Raw genomic sequence first — 20,749 nt, 5'->3', positions numbered from 1 at the left:
CGTGTCTCCAGCCCTGTGCTTCCGGGACCCTGTGGTGGGCGGGTCTTCCTGTGAGTGAGTGACGTGCTGGGACTGCAGACTCCGACCAAGCGCAGTACTGAGTGCGGGGTGAGGAGAGAATCGGCCGCCCACACACGCGTGCTTTCTCCTAGCCTGGTGGGAAAGGAAACCGGTGCAGCTGCTGGGGAAGGCAGCCTGGTAGTTCCTCTAAATCAATCATAGAGTAAAATCGACTAATCAATCGATCAAATGTAAACTTACCGTTGACCCACACATTACGTTCTTAAGTATACGACTAAGAAATTAAAACACACGTCCACAATGAAATTGCTGAATTTTACACAACCCTCAAAGAGTGTCTGATACCCTGCCTTCCTCCGTAATGACTATGGCGTCCTTGGAGGAGAATTTAGGGACCCGTTCCCACCCCTTCGGATTTTGTGAGAGAACATGCAACCCTTCCACTGACAGCCATGCCTCCAGGAACAGTGTACTCTGGAGAAAAACACGTTCTTTTGTCCACCTTTATTCCCTTCCCACAGTGACTCATTTCTGCTAAGCCCCAGCTGGATAGAGCAGTCTGGGGGAATGCTGAGTGAGCATGGTTTGACCTTCTCTGTAAGCCACATCCCCAGAGGAAACTGCTCCAAATCCATTCCTCATTCACTGTGATGGTGTCTCTGGGTGGAGCCCAGCATTGCCTCTAGTGACTGTGGGTCCCATGGAGAAGAACATGGAGACCCATTCCCACCCCTTCAGATTTTGTGGGATGATGTGATATCTCTTGAGAGGGCAGAAAAACAGGTTCTTTTCATCTTGACACAAGGAGACAGGTCAGCCTGTCTACACACTTCCCTGTGCGAGTGAGTACACACACAGCATCCTTGAACCAGCTACTTGCCTGGGGAAGTCACCTGAGAAATGCACTGCCTTCTATACCTGGGCTTCTGTTCTGCTGCTCTGTGCCTTGCTTCTGTCACTTGTGAAACGGGGAACACAGAGGCAGCATCCTGGAAAAGGTGGCAAAGTAGAAAATGGGTCAATACATACTCCCTCCGTAAAAATCATATTGTCTTGGGCTCCAAAACCACTGCACATGGTGACTGCAGCCATGAAATTAAAAGATGCTTGCTTCTTGAAAGAAAGCTGTGACAAACCTAGACAGCATATTAAAAAGCAGAGAAACCACTTTGCCAACTAGTGATAAAAGTCCGTCTAGTCAAAGCTGTGGTTTTTCCAGTAGTCATGTATGGATGTGAGAGTTGGATCATAAAGAAAGCTGAGCATCGAAGAATTGATGCTTTCAAACTTTGGCGCTGAAGAAGACTCTTGAGAGTCCCTTGGACAGCAAGGAGATCAAACCAGTCCATCCTAAAGGAAATCAACCCTGAATATTCATTGGAAGGACTGATACTGAAGCTGAAGCTCCAATACTTGCACCACTTGATGGGAAGAGCTGACTCACTGGAAAAGACCCTGATGCTGGGAAAGATTGAGGGCAAAAGGAGAAGAGAATGTCAGAGGATTAGATGGTTAGATAGTATCATCAACTCAATGAACATGAATTTGAGCAAACTCTGGGAGTTAGTGAAGGACAAAGAAGTCTGGTGTGCTGCAGTCCATAGGGTTGCAAAGAGTCAGACCCGCTTGAGCAACTGAACAACACCAACAGTATAAGTCTGCAGTTTTTAATATTGCTCTGTTATGAGAATGCAGCACCCTTGAGGAGAAGACAGCTCCAGTGACAAGATCGAACCGTAGTGTTCAGAGAACAATTTTTATCTTTTTTTTTTTTTTAAACTGGCATTTGATTCTATTGTCTTGACCATGAATCAGAAGCTGGTTTGCTACAGTGCAAGCTGATGGAAAAATGTGATTCTGGAGCTTAAACAATTGATTTTTCTGATACATCTTTGTGTAAAAATCAGAAAACTGCCCCCCAAATGCCCCCTGTTTATCCATTTTTCTCCTCACTGAGAGCAGGTGACTGCAGAGAGACAAGCTTCTCTCTGACCTTCGAACGTGGGGACCCTTGGGACAGGCTGCCAGGCGGGTGGTGGGAGCGGGAGTGGAGATCACAGGCACCGAGGCCGCGGTCCTGCCTTTAGGGGAGGGCGAGGAACACCTGTTCTCCAGGCTTCCCAGATGGCGCTAGCGGTAAAGAACCCACCTGCCAGTGCAGGTAGAAGTAAGAGGCCTGGGTTTGATCCCTGGGTCGGGAAGATCCCCTGGAGGACGACATGGCAGCTCACTCCAGTATTCTTGCCTGGAGAATCCCATGGACAGAGGAGCCTGGTGGGCTACAGTCCCTGGCGTTGCAGAGTCAGACACGACTGAAGTGACTTAGCACGCACGCACCCGTTCTCCACCTACTGCTGCTAAGACACTTCGGCAGCATCTCTCAAGCTGAGAGTCTGAAACATTTTCCTGGTGATACAGAATAATTTTTAAGGAAATGGTGGTCAGGCTGGACAAACTCTTTCAGAATATAGATTAGAAAATGTAATTTTCTAATTGTACTTTTTTATTAATTACTAGAATTGTACTAGAAGTGGCCTTGAAGACAATTCAATGTGTAAGAGAAGAAAGACTTTTTAAGGGTTCTCATTGGGAATAGTAGCTTAGGACACATGAAGAAGTTGGAGTTTAACTTTATTCTTGCTGGTCTTAGAAAGACACGTACATGCAAGTCATATGAGCTAATGATTGCAGGTCACAATTTCTTCCACAAAAGAAAAGGACATACAGGAAAAGAACAATAACTTTGTCTTTACTCATAGAGACTTCATGCTCATGAAAGTGATGGATAGCTTGGTGAAGAAACCAAAAGTTGATTTACTTGAAATACCAGCTTCTGTGAAAAAAGGGAGGAATCGAGAGAGGCATATATTGAGGAGCTGAGCGCTCACAGCACAGGCTTGCAGACCGCCCACCCACCTCTGCTCACTCCAAGAACACGGGTAAGCGCTTCCAGCAGCTCTGCTGAGCTACATGAATCTTCTGAAAATAACAATGATCTGTTATTTATCTATACAATTGTACATCATTTATCTGTTTCATTTTGTCTGATTGTATGTTATTATTTAGCCAGGGCAAAAGTAAAACAATTTTTCATCTGCTTTAATCTTTAGGTAATTTATTTATTTCCAAAAACGAATGCTTCTTTAAGCGGAAGTGTGATGAGGGGTAGGAGGTGCAGCACACACAAACCCTTCAAGAAAAATGCAGGGCTTCCCTGGTGGTCCAGTGGATGAGAATCCGCCTGCCAATGCAGGGGACCCGGGTTCCATCCCCACTCCAGGAATATCCCACATGCCGCGTGGCAACGAAGCTCGGGCACCACAGCTAAGGAGCCGGAACTCTGGAGCCCGAGCTTCACAACAGGAGACACGCCGCAGAGAGAAGCCGTGCATCTCACCCAGAGAAGAGCCCCCATTCTCCAAAAATTAAGAGAAAGCCTGCTCACTGCAACAAAGACCCAGTGCAGCCCACTTTTTTTTTTTTTTTAGTTTTCTTAAATTAAAAAATGGCAGAGAGGTGCCTCATGATAGATGGCTAGATGTTATCACATCAATCTTTGCTTTGGTATCTGTTATAAGGTCTTCTCTACCCAGTCTTAGTACAGCAGGTAAGGAAGAAAAGATACAGATATTCTATTAGTTTTTACAAAAGTTTTTTTTATAGTCTTCTAAGTATGAAGTATATACATTGAAAACAACTTTGAAAGTAAAAGGAAAGAAGCTATAGTTCCAGACGGAGCAGTGGTAAAGAATGCACCTGCCAGTGCAAGGGACATGAATTTGATCCCTGGGTCGGGAAGATCCCCTGGGGAAGGAAATGGCAACCCACTCCAGGATTCTTGCCTGGAGAATCCCATGCACAGAGGAGCCCACCAGGCTACAGTCCGTGGGGTTGCAGAGTGGGACACTACTGAAGGACTGAGTACCTACACACAGAGTTGGCAGAATCCCACAACTCACATACAAGACATTTCTTTTAAGAAAAGTTTATTATAGACTAACAAACTTCCCTTCACTAGAGTGATTATAAATGCATCTGATGCTCTTCCAGGACTTCCAGACTACATCCAGCCACCATGAGTTCCCTCGGTGAAGCAATCATCCACCTTGCAATCGATCTGTTCCACCAGATCAGAAAATCAAAGAAGGAAAACATCTTCTATTCCCCTTTCAGTATCTCATCAGCCTTAGCCATGACTTACTTAGGGGCCCGAGAAAACACCGCATCAGAAATCCAGAAGGTAGGTGGCAGCTGCCTCTCTGTCACAGGTTTGCATGGTTTGTCTGCTGGCTGGAGTGCAGATGACCACAGGTCGGGCTGTCCCCCGGGGGTCCCACTAGAAGCTCAAGCAGCCCCACGACTGGGTGGGCACAGAGTGGGGTACACACTCTCCCGCAGGGCTCCCCACTACCTTCCTGTGCCTGGACTTCCTCTGGGGGCTGGGATGAACCCCTACAATTGCCCAACAACCAGAGATGAGGCTTTAATGGAAGAGCTCAGTAGAAGTGAGGCATTGACTAAAACCCATGTTTTTAGTGTTTTTTTTAACATGTTTCCTCAACAATGGTTACAAAATAGACCAGGATTCTTTGAAGTGACTTGTTATAAATTAGTTCTGTTCTTTGCACACACAGTTTGTGTTTCCTAAGGAGCAGATGCTTGTATTGAACATTTCTTTGATTCTCTTTGGGTTTTTCCTTGGTTTTTTTGTTTGTTTGTTTTGTTGTTGTTGCTTAGCAATTTGTTTTGCTTGTTTGGATTCATTCTTTCCTTCCTTCTTTATTTCTTTTTTTATTTACCCTGAGTACGTAGGTTTCTAAAGTTTCCTTGTCCCACTCCCTGTCTCCTCCAGGTCCTTCACTTCAGTGAAATCACAGCCAACACAAATGGAGGGGCCACAAAAGATCCCGTGAGTCACACAGCACTGGATCTAGAAGGAGGTCATATATCCAAGAGGGTTATTGGTTAGACTGGGAATTTCAGGTAAACTGGGAAAAGTCAACTTTTAGAGGACATCCTAGGCTAAAATGCTCTCCTGTTGGCTCAGCCGGCAAAGAACCCACTTGCCATGAAGGAGACACGAGTTTGGGTCGGGAAGGTCCCCTGCAGAAGGAGATGGCAACCCACTCCAGTATACTTGCCTGGGAAACCCCACGGACAGAGGAGCCTGGTGGGCTACAGTCCGTGGGGTCGCAAAGAGTCAGACACGACTGAGCGCACGTGCATGGGGCACCTGGCAGAACAGACGGAGCAGAGTCGTTCCTGACGTCACATTGCATATCAGACGCTTGGTTTCTGCAGAGAAGCCTGTGTTTCAGAGCAGAGGGTCTAAGGAGCTTCATGTTGAAGGGCTCCTTTTGTGTGCTGACCATGCCATCTGCACGATCTTAGTTCCCCAACCAGGGACTGAGACAAGCACTGGCTCTGTCTCCTTGGAGAAGTCGCTTAGTTCTCTGAACTCTCTTGTTTTCATGTGAACTGAACTAAAGACTTACAGATGCTGGCGAACAGCTGCTAGCGGTGTTCCGGGCACACGCTCTTCCCACACCGGGAAGTGTGACCACTGTGTGTGATCGTAGTGAACAGCCGTAGAGCAGAGTCTTCCCACACCAGGAAGTGCAACCACTGTGTGTGATCGTAGTGAACAGCCGTAGAGCACAGTCAACCGGTCTTAGAAGATAGTCTCACCAAGGAGTATAACAGGACTTCATGTCATAATCTAGGACAATACACAAATTGCATGTTCTCTTACAGTTGATGACTCTTAGAGATGCAATACGATGCATTAGGCCTCAAGAAGCTCAAGTTTAACTGATCCCTAAACATTCAAGGGGCTTAACTGGTGGCTCAGATGGTAAAGAATCTGCCCACAATGCGAGAGACCTGGGTTTGATCCTTGGTCGGATAGATCTCCTGGAGAAGGGAATGGCTACCCACTCCAGTATTCTTGCCTGGGAAATCCCATGGACAGAAGAGCTTAGCAAGCTGCAGTCCACGGGGTCACAAAATGTCAGCAATGACTGGTGACTAACACACACACACACATTTAACACAGTGAAGACACAAGGCAAGGGTGGAATGGTGCTGCATGTGTCGTTCAAACGAGGAAAGATTGGAGTCTATTGGAGAAGGAAGAAAGAATTACCTGAAAGATTGAATGTAACTTTATGAAGTATATTTCCAGTAAAATACACCAAATACGAGGAAAGAACAACAGTCATCCACAGAAATACCAAAATCTAGGTACTGATCAAGCAGACTTATGTGGGTGCAGTACTTATATTGTTAGAGAATCCAGTGAGCTCACTTTTTGATGTTTGAAGGTTGAAAAGCCAGGAAACGTTCATCATCACTTTCAAAAGCTTCTGACAGAATTAAAGAAATCCACTGATGCCTATGAGCTGAGTGTCACCAACAGTCTCTATGGAAGAAAAGATTTTCCATTTCTCCAGGTGAGTTTCCTGGTCTGTCACACCTTTAGTTTGCATCCCGGGTCCTTGGGCCCCATCTCCTAATGTGGGGGGGCAGGCAGAGGAGCCTGGGGACCCACACGGGGCATTTCTCCCAGGTGTGCCGGGCTCTCCAACCACAACCCCACCCACTGGAGTGTCCCAGAGGCTGATAGCACACCAATGAGGGGTGGCTAGGCATTGGTTTATGAACTCTGCTTGATCAGGATTTAACACATTTAATTTAATTTGGGGATATCTACATAGTTACCTATAAATTACTCTTCATTCTTCCTTTCTTCTTGCTCATGTCATAGGAATACATGGATAATGTTCAGAAATACTACCTGGCCAGTGTGGAATCTGCCGATTTTGTCAGTGCGGCAGAAGAAAGTCGAAAGATGATTAATTCCTGGGTGGAGAGTCAAACCAATGGTAGGTTATGAGAGAGTCACTCATTAAAAGTCACTGCTGAGTCCCCGCTGTGTGTGAACACAGTGCTGGACCCTGACTGGGCTGCCGGGAACGGGGTGAGATGAGATTGGAGAGGGTGGGGAGGCCCTGCAGGGGGTGGACGGTCCACATCAGTGAGGAGAGAAACCGGTGCGGGGGGCTCCCAGGACCAGCCCCCTGCAGGCACAGCTGAGTCTGGATGACAGTGTCTTTTTGGATCCCAAGTCTCTGCTCAAACATTAGGTTGATTCATAAATTTTTCTTTAAAATAGAGGCTTAACTTAAGCATTATAATCCCTAAGAGAAAATATGAAGAGTTCCCTTTTGCTTTCTTAACTGGGAAACAAGCCGCTCTCCTTTAAACCACTCATCTTGCCAAAATGACCACCTGCAGCAGGAGATGTCTGGTCCACGTCCCCCTCCCACAGGATGTCACAGGTGTCCTCCCCACCCAGGGAAGGGGCTGGACAACATCTCCATACCATGAACCTTATCCTATCTCCTTTCCTAAATACATATCTAACCTATAGCAACTCAAAGTTGAGAATAAAGACAAATACGCCCCAAGGAATGGTGTCTGAGCACGTGTTCTAGATTTTAGTGTTCATATCATTTGTCCTAAAGAACATTCAGGCCCATTTCCTCTGATTGCTAAGTTCAAATTTGAAAATAGCAATCAAACAATAAAGTGAGGAAGAGCAGAAGAATAGAAGGAAGAAAAAAAAAGAATAGAAGGAAGGATTGAGTAAACAAGAGATAAAGCTATTGAGCAAACAGGAAGGGAGGAAAAGGAAGAAAGAAAACTGACCAGTAAAATCAACTGAAATCAGTTCATCAGGATTCCTTGTGAGATGACTGATGTTCCCACACACACAAACTGAACACCTTCCCAGTTAGAAGCAGGAGCGTCTCCATGATGACAACTCCATCAGGCTGGAGCCATGAGCAAAGACTCGCCTGGTGAACCACTGGGCATGGAGTCCCTCAGGGGGTGATTTGTATGAATATTTAATCATCACTTGTAACTTTCAGAGCATCTTACAGACAAACCACTTGTGCCTTTCATAATTTATAATTTGTCTTTGCAGGAAGAATCGAGGATCTGTTTCCCGAAAACTCTCTTAGTGGCTCTGTACTGATTCTGGTGAATGCTGTCTATTTCAAAGGGCAGTGGCAAGAGGAATTTAAGAAAGAAAATACTGTGCAGGAAAAATTTTGGCTGAACAAGGTATTGTCTATAAGTTATGCATATAATGTAACGTAACTACATATGCACTGTGAAATGTAAATATGTATTGATTAATATATAACTGCAGGTAAAAGATAGAATTTATCAAGGCTTATTTTTTGTCTTTTTTTTTTAACTTTATTTATTTGGGATCCCCTGAAGGAATTCTTGTCTCTAATTCACAAAATTTCCAGATCATCTCTTAGAAGGAGGATATGTTTGGTATCTGAATAAGATTATCTTTCTTTATGACTTATACCCATTTAGCACTTTTTGCCACATGAATTTATTGCAGGATACAAGCAAACCTGTGCAGATGATGAAACAAACCAATCGTTTCAATTTTGTGTCACTGGAGGACATGCAAGCCAAGATCCTGGAAATACCGTACAAAGGCGGAGAGCTAAGCATGATGGTGCTGCTGCCCAATGAAGTAGATGGTCTGCAGGAGGTAAAACCTGGTATTTACAGTGCTTCATGCTATTGCTTAAATTTCTAGTAATGCAGTGCTTGTCTGGCCTGCTCATAGTATGATGATAGTGATTGGCAGAGCTCAAGCACATAACAAAAATGTAAAGTCATCATATGACTTTACATATGCTAAGCATAAATGCTAAGCATCACAGTATAATATGAAGAGTGTACAAAAATCTGCACACGATGGGTCAGAATAATATTCTGATGAAACTATGGAATGTCAGTTGACAAAACAATATACCTAAGTACAAGCATGAGTATCTTGTAACTTGTATCTTGTAACTTGTAAGAGTATCTTACAACTATAAGAATCTCCGTTGTAATCCAGGCGACTCATCTGAAGATGAAGAAATTAACACATATATAATTGACATATGGAAATATTTGCAAGTTTATTCACAAACAAAACAAGAAAATTAAAGCAACAGAGTTTCCATCGTACTCATGCTCATGCTCCATCATGTCCAACTCTTTGTGACCCCATGGACTGCAGCCCACCAGGCTCCTTGTCCATGGGATTCTCCAGGCAAGAATACTGCAGCCAGTTGCCATTTCCTCCTCCAGGGGAACTTCCAAACCCAGGGATCGAACTCGAGTCTCCTGTGTTTCCTTTGTAGGCAGATTCTTTACTTGCTGAGCCCCAGGGATAGCAAAGTTTCCTTATAGCCCACTAATTCACAGAGGTTTCTTAGATTGTGAGCAAATGGATTTATCTTGAATCCCAGTTTTTAATTTGGAAGTATTTGGTTTCTAAGTACTCAAAACTCATTCACAGTCTCATTTCTAGGAGTTCAAAGGTGGGAGGAGGGGGAATTATACAATTTTCTTCTTAGCATTGCTATCATAAAGCTAATATATAAAACCACCAATAAGACCATCTGTCAAAAAAGGACATTCCATGAAAGACCATCTATAAATATTATAACAGCTGATAATGATACAGAAGAGGCAGTAAATTTGCCACACTCAAAATACATACATGGTAACACTGGAAATCAAAACTTCATAGGGAAAGTAATATTGCAGTCAGTGTGACCAGTCCTCAGAATACTTGTCTCCTGCTCCAAATTCCCCATTATCGGTGACATTGTGAATATCTGTCCTAGGATTTTATCCTATAGCAACAAGTTGAAACAAAGGAAAAGTTGCTGGACATAAGTGACTCAAAATAATGAAAAATTTTAAATAAGAAACAACGGTATGTATTTGTATTACCTTATCTTTGTTTTGAAACTGACATGTAGTGAATGCTTAAAAGATATTACTTAAATAAATAAAAATGTATACTGAGTATAAATTTAATGACAGTATTATATAGCAACATAAACTTAATTAGAGAAATATTTATTGAAAAATTTTACAAATAGATCAAGCAAGAAAAAGGAATAAAATTAGGATGTAAGCTGTAAATGCACTATGTAAAAAATTTTGGACAAAAGAAATTAACAAGAGAAGTCTACTGAAAGCAAGCATGCCAGAGATAAACAGCATAAGCAATGGACAGTTCATCTTCTACAAATAGTTTTATTTAACTATCCTGTAGTTGCATATATATGTGCATATATACACATTTGTATCTTTATGTGCATTGCTGTGCTGTGCTTAGTCACTCAGCCATGTCCGACTCCTTGCGACCCCACAGACTGTAGCCCGCCAGGCTCCTCTGTCCATAGGATCCTCTGAGCAAGAATACAGGAGTAGATAGTCTATCCCTTCTCAAGGGAATCTTCCTGACCCAGGAATTGAACCAGGGTCCTCTGCATGGCAGGTGGACTCTTTACCAGCTGAGCTACCAGGGAAGTCCTGGGTATTTATACATATGGATGCACTGAGTACATAAATAAAGGGGCTTCCCTGGGAGCTCAGACAGTAAAGAATCAGCCTGCAATGTACAAGACATGGGTTCTATCCCTGTGTTGGGAAGATACCCTGGAGAAGGAAATGGCAACCCACTCCAGTATTCTTGCCTGGAGAATGCGAAGGACAGAGGAGCCTGGTAAGCTATAGTCCATGCGGTCTCAAAGAGTTGGACACGACTGAGCAACTAAGCACGCAAGCACCCATGTAGATAAAAATGGCAAAGTCATGAGTATATCAGTTCAGTTCAGTCACTCAGTCATGTCCGACTCTGTGTGACCCCATGAACCACAGCATGTCAGGCCTCCCTGTCCATATCCAACTCCTGGAGTTTACCCAAGCTCATGTCCATTGAGTCAGTGATGCCACACAACCATCTCATCCTCTGTCATCCCCTTCTCCTCCTGCCCTCAATCTTTCCCAGCATCAGGGTCTTTAGCAATGAGTCAACTCTTTGCATCAAGTGGCCAAAGTATTGGAGTTTCAGCTTCAACATCAGTCCTTCCAATGAACACCCAGGACTGTTCTCCTTTAGGATGGACTGGTTGGATCTCCTTGCAGTCCAAGGGACTCTCAAGAGTCTTCTCCAACACCACAGTTCAAAAGCAACAATCCTTCGGTGCTCAGCTTTTTTTAATAGTCCAACTCTCACATCCATACATGACTACTGGAAAAACCATAGCCTTGACTAGATGGACCCTTGTTGACAAAGTAATACCTCTGCTTTTTAATATGCTGTCTGCTGCTGCTAAGTCGCTTCAGTCATGTTTGACTCTGTGTGACCCCATAGACGGCAGCCCACCAGGCTCCCCCATCCCTGGGATTCTCCAGGCAAGAATACTGGAGTGGGTTGCCATTACCTTCTCCAATGCATGAAAGTGAAAAGTGAAAGGGAAGTCGCTCAGTCGTTTCCGACTCAGCAACACCATGCTCTGCAGCCTACCAGGCTCCTCTGTCCATGGGATTTTCCAGGCAAGAGTACTGGAGTGGGGTGCCATTGCCTTCTCCGAATATGCTGTCTAGGTTGGTCATAACTTTCCTTCCAAGGAGTAAGTGTCTTTTAATTTCATGGCTGCAATCACCACCTGCAGTGATTTTGGAGCCCAAAAAATTAAGTCAGCCACTATTTCCACTGTTTCCCCATCTATTTCCCATGAAGTGATGGGACCAGATGTTATGATCTTAGTTTTCTGACTGTTGAGCTTTAAGCCAACTTTTTCACCCTCCTCTTTCACTTTCATCAAGAGCCTCCTTAGTTCCTCTTCACTTTCTGCCATAAGGGTGGTGTCATCTGCATATCTGAGCTTATTGATTTTTCTCCCGGCAATCTTGATTCCAGCTTGTGCTTCTTCCAGCCCAGCGTTTCTCATGATGTACTCTGCATATAAGTTAAATAAGCAGGGTGACAGTATACAGCCTTGATGAACTCCTTTTCCTATCTGGAACCAGTCTGTTGTTCCATGTCCAGTTCTAACTGTTGCTTCCTGACCTGCATACAGGTTTCTCAAGAGGCAGGTCAGGTGGTCTGGTATACCCATATCTTAAGAAGACTTATTTGATTATATAATATATATCAAGGACTCTTTTTGCCTCCTAGGATAAAACCTAATAAACTGAATCTCTTGTATTCATGTGTACTGTGAAGATAATTGTTTTCCAGACATTTCAATCCAAGGTTAGGTGGGCTCCATGACCACTGAGAATCCTGACATTTGTTCCTTTCCCACTGTTACAGGTTGAGGACCAGCTCACTGCTGAGAAGTTAATAGCATGGATGAGCCCACAGAATATGGGGACGAGACAAGTGGATTTATACCTGCCTCAGTTTAAAATGGAAGACAGCTATGAACTCGTGCCCACACTGAAAGCCCTGGGGATGGTGGACGCCTTCAATGGCGTGGTCGCCGACTTCTCGGGCATGACTGGGAGACGTGATCTGGTGGTGTCGACGGTCGTCCACAAGTCCTTTGTGGAGGTGACCGAGGAGGGCACGGAGGCCGCAGCTGCTACGGGTGTGGGTGTTGCTTTAACATCAGCACGGCCTCATGAGAGTTTCCGCTGCGATCACCCCTTCCTGTTCCTCATCAAGCACATCAAGACCAACAGCATCCTCTTCTGTGGCCGAGTCTCTTCACCTTAGACGTCCTTGGCCAGCGGCCACACTCGGGGACGTTCAGAGAGCTGTTCCTGGAACCTGAATGCTGGTGTAACAATCTCCCTTGGATTTATTTTCCTTTCCAAACTTATAGTCACCACTGGGAATGTATTGGATAAAATATTATGTTTGTCTGTCTCTCTCTTTCTACAAACACATATAACCTACTCTATTCCCCATGAAAACTCCTTGGACAAAATGTTCACTATATTTTAAAAAGTTATTTCCATACTCTATCTTCTACTAAGTTTGAACTATCATAACTCCTATTTCAAAAGTTATATTTACTTTTCAAACCTAGACATTCACATTTATCTGAGTTCAGGTGGTATGTGGGACCCATTCATGTCTACATTTTTTAGTTGTCTGAAATGCATTATCAATAAAACTATGGTTGATTCATGTCATTTGTTGCTCATCTTTTTTTCTCTTCTCAACAAACTGCAAGTGACCCACGACACATAGAAAAGATCATATAGAAAGATATTATCACATATAGAAAATCAAAAGAGTACAGCATGATGAGGTTAAAAAGGTAGACTCTTATCAGAACATGAAAGACTTGGTAACCCATGTTAAGAGCTTAAATATAAGCGTCTAGAACTCAGAGATGGGATATGAACTGAATCTCTAAATAGATAAGACAGATGATATAAATTTTAGAGTTACTGAGAGAAGTATGGTAATTGTAGCTAAAGAAAAGATGGCATAAGACTGGGAGAGCATATAGTAAGAAGAAGGGCTGATATATGACCCTGAAGTCCACCAATCCATAAATGTCAAGAATCAACAAATTTTATTTCCTAAACATAACTTTTCTCATGGCAAGAGGAATCATTTGGAGGTGATATGTTTATTACATAGATTGGCATGAGGGTTTCACACATATATACTCACCTCAAAACTCATGACGTTCATACATTAAATATGTACAGTTCTTTATACATCATTTGTACATGAAGAAAGTTATTTTTGAACAGAAAGTAATAAAATCAATATGTGATTTTAAACATAAAGATAATAGATGCTTAATAAAGAATATAATGCATATACAACACAGGACAGGCTTCCCTGGTGGTGCAGTGGTAAGGAATCTGACTGCCAAGCAGGAGACCTGGGTAAAAAAAGAGTTGGACATGATGTAGTGACTAAATAACACTACACCACAGGGTATCAACTTGTCCCCATTGGCTTGGAGACAGCTAGAATTAAAAGACTGGTCAAACCCTGTGTGCAGAAAATGTGCATCAACCAGAACTCTCCCACACCACTTACCAAAGCAGCAACCACTTAGGAAAACAGTCTTGAAATTTTATTTTTTCCATCTTTATTAAAATATTATTGGCACATACCATTGAGTAAGTTGAAGGTGAACATGTGGTACACTCATTTTCTACATACAAATCTGATACACTTATTTTCTACAAAATGACCACCAGTGCAGTTTGCACTAACACCGCTCTCTCATCACAGTATTGTCATTTCTTTTTCAGGAGGGGTGTTGTTCAAGAACAGCTGTCACACTGTTGATCTCTAAGGGAGAGGGGAAGCAGGGGTCACCTATGCTGCCATCTGGGTGATGTCTCCAGAAAACCATGTATCTCCTTGACTTAGAAATGCACTTCTAGAAAGTCTTTCTCAAGTATACAAAGTGGCACATATCAGTACTTTCTTACAAAGTTAAAAGTATGACCAGATGATTACCAGACCATTAATTCCACATCCTGATTTTGCCCAAGAGATATGAACACATCCACCACAAAAGGACTACGACACAAATGTTCACTGAAGCCTTATTCGTAATGGCCAAAAAGCTGGCAAAACCTCAGATGTCTAACAGCTGAACGAAACACGTGAATGAAAATACAAACCAAAGAATAGTACTTAGAGATAAAAAGGAAAAAACTACTGAAGCAACATGAGTTAAACTCCTACACGCTATGCTGTGCAAACAGGAAACTGAAAAGAATGAGTACATATTATGTAATTCCACTTACATGACAATTTTATACTATGAATAACTGTAGTTGGGCTTCCCTGGTGGCTCAGTGGTAAAGAACCGCCTGATAATGCAGGAGACATGGATTTGATCCCCGGGTTGGAAAGATCCCTGGAGAAGGGAATGGCTACCCACTCCAGTATTCTTGCCTGGAGAATCCCATGGACAGAGAAGCCTGGCAGACTACAGTCCATGGGGTTGCAAAGAGTCAGACACGACCGAGCTACTAATCAACAACAAATGTAGTTACATCTCAATACAAGAGACCTTTGAAACAGAACAATACGATCACAGGAAATAATAGTAAAACATACAAAAAAGTGATAGACAATTATAAACATGAAGGCTAGTATTTGATTGAATGAGATGGATCAGAGCATAATGTCCCTGTGCTATTTCACTTAAGATAAAGATGTACACTCCTAAACACTCGTTGGTTGTGTGGCTAGCATAGCGTCTTGAGCTTTACTACTGGCAGGTTGAATCACTAAACATTTCCAGAGATAAAATAAATGAGGAATCACCTTCACAAGAGAAGACGTTTATGATCAGATTAATAACACAAAGTTTATATATTAATTGAATACAACACACTGTTATTGGCAAGAAACTTTATAAGTTTCATTCACGGGTTTAACCCAACGTACCTTAAAACGATATAACCACTGAACACTCCAAGTTTTGGTATTTCCTTGTGTCTGAATAAGTATCAGGAATAACATAAAAATGTGTCCAGTGTAAACTTATAGGTAGAAATATCACATTTAGTTTAAGTAGATTTCCAGATGCTCCTCTGGTTGGGTCTCGAAGAGAACCCAATCTGAAAATAGTGAAAGATTTGAGAAGTTATTAGTGAAAAGTTGTCATTACTCCTTCTGTCACCCTGCCTTATCTTATCTCCAGAATAAGTCATTCTGAGCTAAACTACTACCCTTCTGAAGCTGCACGCTTCACAGCTTACAGGAATCTGTAAGACAGGGAATCAGAAGCCCTGTGAGTGGGCCTGTGCGTCTTGATCCATCAGTAAACCAGTTGTTGCTCCCGGGCATTTCTCATCAGGAAGATCTGAGGGAGGCGACAAGGTCACTGATCTTTTGTGAAATGTTGGCAGGTTGGGAAACCTGCCCTTGAGAACACAAGAGATTCTCAGGTAGCTAAGTTTGGAGACAGACACAATCCCTTGAGATGTTAACGCTTCATACAATAATAATGCCTCCACAGGCACCTCGAGGCTTGCTCTAAGGTGTGTGTGTTAGGGGCAGCCTTCCAGCCTCAAGCACTCAGCTCTGAAGGTTCCAGGACCCCCGTCTGCACAGGGGCCTCAGTCTCTCTGCCTCTCTCTGCACCGCCCTCCCTTCCATCTCGCCCCTCTTTCTCCCTCTTTTCCTCTCCCTGCCTCCCTACACGCTCTCTCTGTCTGTCTCACCAAACACACACAGCATCTAAACAAGGGAGCTCGGTCAGCAGGGCTCCACCATTAAATACACCCGGGCTTTGGAACTAACCCTCTGGGAAGGCCTCAGGAAAAGTCACTACCGTGGCAACCAGTTTCCCGTGCTGCCCTCCCATCTCCAGCCTTGAAACTGGGACTTTACCTCCTGGGGCTCTGAACTGCTGCCATGAGAAGTGGCCCCGAAACCAGGAACAAGCCAGAGTGCATCTCTCCCTCACCCCTCTGGGTTCTGGGAGGAGAAGAACCGCAGGAGCCACGACACAGCCGCCCTCACCCTCAGGCCGGCCCTGCGAGGCTGCTGAGCCCGCCTCCTGCGCGCCCCGCCGCCCAGCGCCGCGTCCGCTCCAACACCGCCGCCGGGCCCGCTGCTCCAAGGGAGTCCCCAAGAGGATGGCCTCGTGTCCGCGTACCTCTCAGTGTCCGCGCTGCGCAGGCTGGTTCAGGATCGCATGGATACAGATAAATGTCTCGTACTCATGGAAAAATACTGCCGTGGCTTCCCTCCAAACTCTTACAAGTGTTCAGTTTGGCTGATGGGATTGCTGATTGGACCAGAATGAAGAGAACTTCCTCTGCCCCGTCCCCCCAGTTTATTTCTAATCCCAGAGTTGACCTTATTTGTAAATAGATCATAGACATAACTAGTTAACATAAGATCGTATTGACTCAAGCTGGGTCTAATCCATGACTGGACCCTTATATGAAGAGAAGAGACACATAGAAGACGGTCATGTGGAGACAGAGGCACAAGCCCAGAAACTCTAGGAACCACCAGGAGGTAGAAAAGGGAAAGAGAATTCTCCCCGAGCGCCTCCCGAGGAAGTGTGGTCCTGAGAACACAGATTTTACACCTCAAGGCTTCAGAAGCGGGAGAGAACAAACACCGGTTGTTTTAAACCTCAGTGTGGGCAGCTCAGGACAGAAGTCCTACGAACCTAACACATGCCTCTAGAGCAGAGGAGAAGTCCCACCTCACACTCCAGCCTAAGCTGTTAAGTCACAATAGTTTACTAGAGCAAAAAATCAACCATTTCAGCAATTAAAAATCCATTCAAAGAAGGGCATGAACCTCATGAAAACAACACTGTACATCAACATTCAATGAAATGCCCTGAATTTCAGGAAAAAATCTTTACCTGAAGTACAGGTAATTAGGATGTTTTGTCAAGTGGTCTTCAAATGCAGGGAGGAAATCCCTGGAACGTGTTCGAGTCGGGCGTTTCTTGTGCAATAATAGATATTTCCTGGAGTCTACAGGAGTTGACGTTGTCTTGCTTGGATCACTGAGAAACTGAAGGTGCTGATGACAGCCGTCCCTGGCGGTCCTGCTGAGATATGTGCTAGAGCCAGAATCATTTCCCGGAACACAGAGGCTGGTTGCAGAAGTCATGAGGTAGAGATTGGATGGTGCTATCATGGTCTCAGAGTTTGTCTCAGAGGATGAGGCTTAGGAAGTCAGTTGTCACCAAATGTAAAGGAGCCTTGGCAACCCTCCCTTGTCATTAAGTCCCTGCTTCTAGCACTGTGGTAGAGACCCTTCACTAAGCTCAGTACTAAGTCATAGAACATAACTAAGAACTCAATGAATGGAGAGTGAATCAGTAAGAAATTTTAAAAATAGATAATCAAACACATTATGTGATCACCCCTACATTCCAATGGAATCAAGAGTCTTCCTTCAAGTGTAAGAGGCCATGAGTCAGTGGCTTCTAGCTGATGCACGAAGCAAAGGCTCTCTCTTTCTTCATTCTACCAAAAGATTAAGAGACCCATAAAAGCAAATCTGGGAGGCAGTGTGATTTTTCTGATATGATAAGAAGCTATAAAATAAAATTGTGACTCAGGACTTACTCAGTCCTTCCTTAATATATAATGTTAATCAATTCAAGGGGCTTCCCAGTTGGAACTGGTGGTAAAGAACCAGTTTGCCAACACAGGAGACACAAGAGACCCTGGTTCAATCCCTGGGTTGGGAAGACCCCCTGGAGGAAGGCATGGCAACCCACTCCAGTATTCTTGCCTGGAGAATCCCATGGATGGAGGAGCCTGGTGGGCTACAGTCCATGGGGTTGCAAAGAGTGGAAAACGACTGAAGTGACTTAAGCAAACACACGCAAAATCAATTGGAATGTTAAATGTCAGTCGAAAACTGCTGAAAGGAAGGGTTGTAGAAATGGTTCTAGAGACAGAAGTTGTGAGAGAGGGTTGGATGGCGCTAAGCATAGAGTAGGATGGCTGTCCTGGCAGCATAGAACAACAACAAAAAAATAGCATCAATATCTTAAATATCTGTGGCTCAATGGTAAAAAATCCCCCTACAATGCAGGAGCCACAGGAGACAGGGGTTCAATCCCTGGGTCAGGAAGATCCACTGGAGGAGGAAATGACAACCCACTCTAGTATTTTTGCCTCGGAAATCCCATGGACAGAGGAGCCTAGAGGGATACAGACCATGGGGTGATAAAGAGAGTCAGACATGACTTTCACATTAAACGAATGCTCTTTCATTAATGTGTGCATGTTCATATACATACACATCTATACATTTCTATAGACATTTCTATATATGCGTATATATGTGTGTGCATACATACATAAAAATAGCAAAGTTATGAATATATAATAACATTTATTTGATCATATGATATATATTCAGGACTCTCTTATTTTTTCCTCCTTAGAGAAAATCTAATACACTGAATCTCCTATACTCATGTTTACTGTTAAAATAAAGGTTTCCCAGATGTTTCCAACCAAGGTTGGTGGGCTCCATGACCACTGAGAATCCTGACAGTTGTTCCTTTCCCACTGTTACAGCTTGAAGATCAGCTCACTGCTGAGAAGTTAATAGAGTGGACGAGCCCACAGAATATGGGGAAGACACAAGTGGATTTATACCTGCCTCGGTTTAAAGTGGAAGAGAGCTATGACCTCGGGCCCACACTGCAAGCCCTGGGGATGGTGGACGCCTTCAATGGCATGGTCGCCGACTTCTCGGGCATGACTGGGAGACATGATCTGGTGGTGTCGACGGTCGTCCACAAGTCCTTTGTGGAGGTGACTGAGGAGGGCACGGAGGCCGCGGCTGCTACCGGTGTGAGTGTTGGTATTCGTGTCACATCAGTCATCTCATTTCATGAGAGTTTCCGCTGCGATCAACCCTTCCTGTTCCTCATCAAGCACATCAAGACCAAAAGCATCCTCTTCTGTGGCCGAGTCTCTTCCCCTTAGACGTCCTTGGCCAGCGGCCACACTCGGGGACGTTCAGAGAGCTGTTCCCCGAGCTTGAATGCTGGTGTAAAAGGTTCCCTTGGATTGATTTTCCTTTCCAATCTCACATGCTGGTGTAAAAGTTTCCCTTGGATTCATTTTCCTTTCCAATCTCACAGTCACCACTGAGCATATACTGGTGGAAATATGAATACTACGTCTGTGTATCTCTCTACTTCTACAAACATATGGAAACTGACTCTATCTCCCCGTGATTACTCCTCTTTGCACAAAATGTTCAATATATTGTAAAAGATTAGCTGATTCATGTCAATGTATGGCAAAAACCACCACAATATTGCAAACTAATTAGCCTCCAATTAAAATAAGTTAATAAAAAAAGATTATTTCTACACTCTATCTTCTACTAACCTTGAAATATCATAGCCCTTACTTCAAAAACTACATATACTATATTATATATACTGTAAGTCATATATACTCTTCACCTAGGCACTCGCATTTATTGAATTTAGGTGGTATGTGGGACACTTACATGTCTAAAGTTTTTGATTTTGTGAAATACATTATCAATAAAACAATGATTTATTCATGCCATTCATTGCTTTTCCTTTTTTTCCTTATCAACAACATGTAAGTGAACCACCACACATAGAAAAGATAATTTAGAAAAATATTATCATATATAAAAATTCAAAATAGTAGAGCATGATGAGGTTGAAGAGGTGGACTGTTACTAGAATGTGAAAGGCTTTATAACCCATGTTAAGAACTTAAATATAAGAGTCTAGAACTCAGAGATGAGATACGTACTGAATCTCTAAAGGTAAGGCAGACAATACCAATAATAGATAATAGTTACTGAGGGAACTATGGTAATTGTAGCGGAAGGCAAAGATGGGATCAGACTGGGGGAGTATATAGCAAGAAGGGCAGGCCTACACATGACCCTGAAATACACGAATACTTAAATGTCAAGTATTAGCAGTTTTTATTTCCTAAAACATAGCTCTCCCTAGGGCAGGAGGAATCTTTGGGAGGTGACAGACATGTTTACTACATAGATTGGAGTGATGGTTTCACAGATGTATGCTCATCTCAAAACTCATGAAGTAGGGGGAGGAGCCAAGATGGGGGAGGAGTAGGAGGGGAGACCACTTTCTCTCCTACAAATTCATCAAAAGAATAACTGAACGCAGAGCAAACTTCGCAAAACAACTTCTGATCGCTAGCTGAGGTCATCAGGCGCCCAGAAAAGCAGCCCATTGTCTTCGAAAGGAGGTAGGACAAAATATAAAAGATAAAAAGTGAGACAAAAGAGCTAAGGACGGAGATCCGTCCCGGGAGCTCTTAGGCGGCATTGCTTGGGGTAGGGTCGGGGCCTGAGCGCCCTGAGGACAATCGGAGGGAGCTTCTGTGAGTTGCC

At 43.6% G+C, this 20,749-nt stretch overlaps 1 protein-coding gene across 2 annotated transcripts; it reads left to right on the top strand.

Annotated features, from left to right (window-relative positions):
• Positions 1-4,096: 4,096 nt before the first annotated feature.
• LOC133047641 (serpin B3-like) lies at positions 4,097-19,323 on the top strand. 2 transcript variants are annotated; one of them, XM_061130936.1, is made up of 7 exons: positions 4,097-4,261; positions 4,874-4,930; positions 6,345-6,473; positions 6,788-6,905; positions 8,012-8,151; positions 8,447-8,602; positions 18,910-19,323. In XM_061130936.1, the coding sequence occupies exons 1-7, from the start codon at positions 4,097-4,099 to the stop codon at positions 19,321-19,323; spliced, it is 1,179 nt and encodes a 392-aa protein (XP_060986919.1). The 2 variants fall into 2 exon arrangements, with proteins under 2 accessions (XP_060986919.1, XP_060986920.1); XM_061130937.1 differs by lacking the exon at positions 18,910-19,323 and adding an exon at positions 12,221-12,625.
• The last annotated feature ends 1,426 nt before the right edge of the window (positions 19,324-20,749 follow it).

The sequence above is a fragment of the Dama dama genome, chromosome 27, assembly GCF_033118175.1.
Source record: "Dama dama isolate Ldn47 chromosome 27, ASM3311817v1, whole genome shotgun sequence".
NCBI lineage: Eukaryota > Metazoa > Chordata > Mammalia > Artiodactyla > Cervidae > Dama > Dama dama.
The sequence above is the reverse complement of the archived record's forward strand: the minus strand, read 5'-3'. Positions and strand labels throughout refer to the sequence as shown.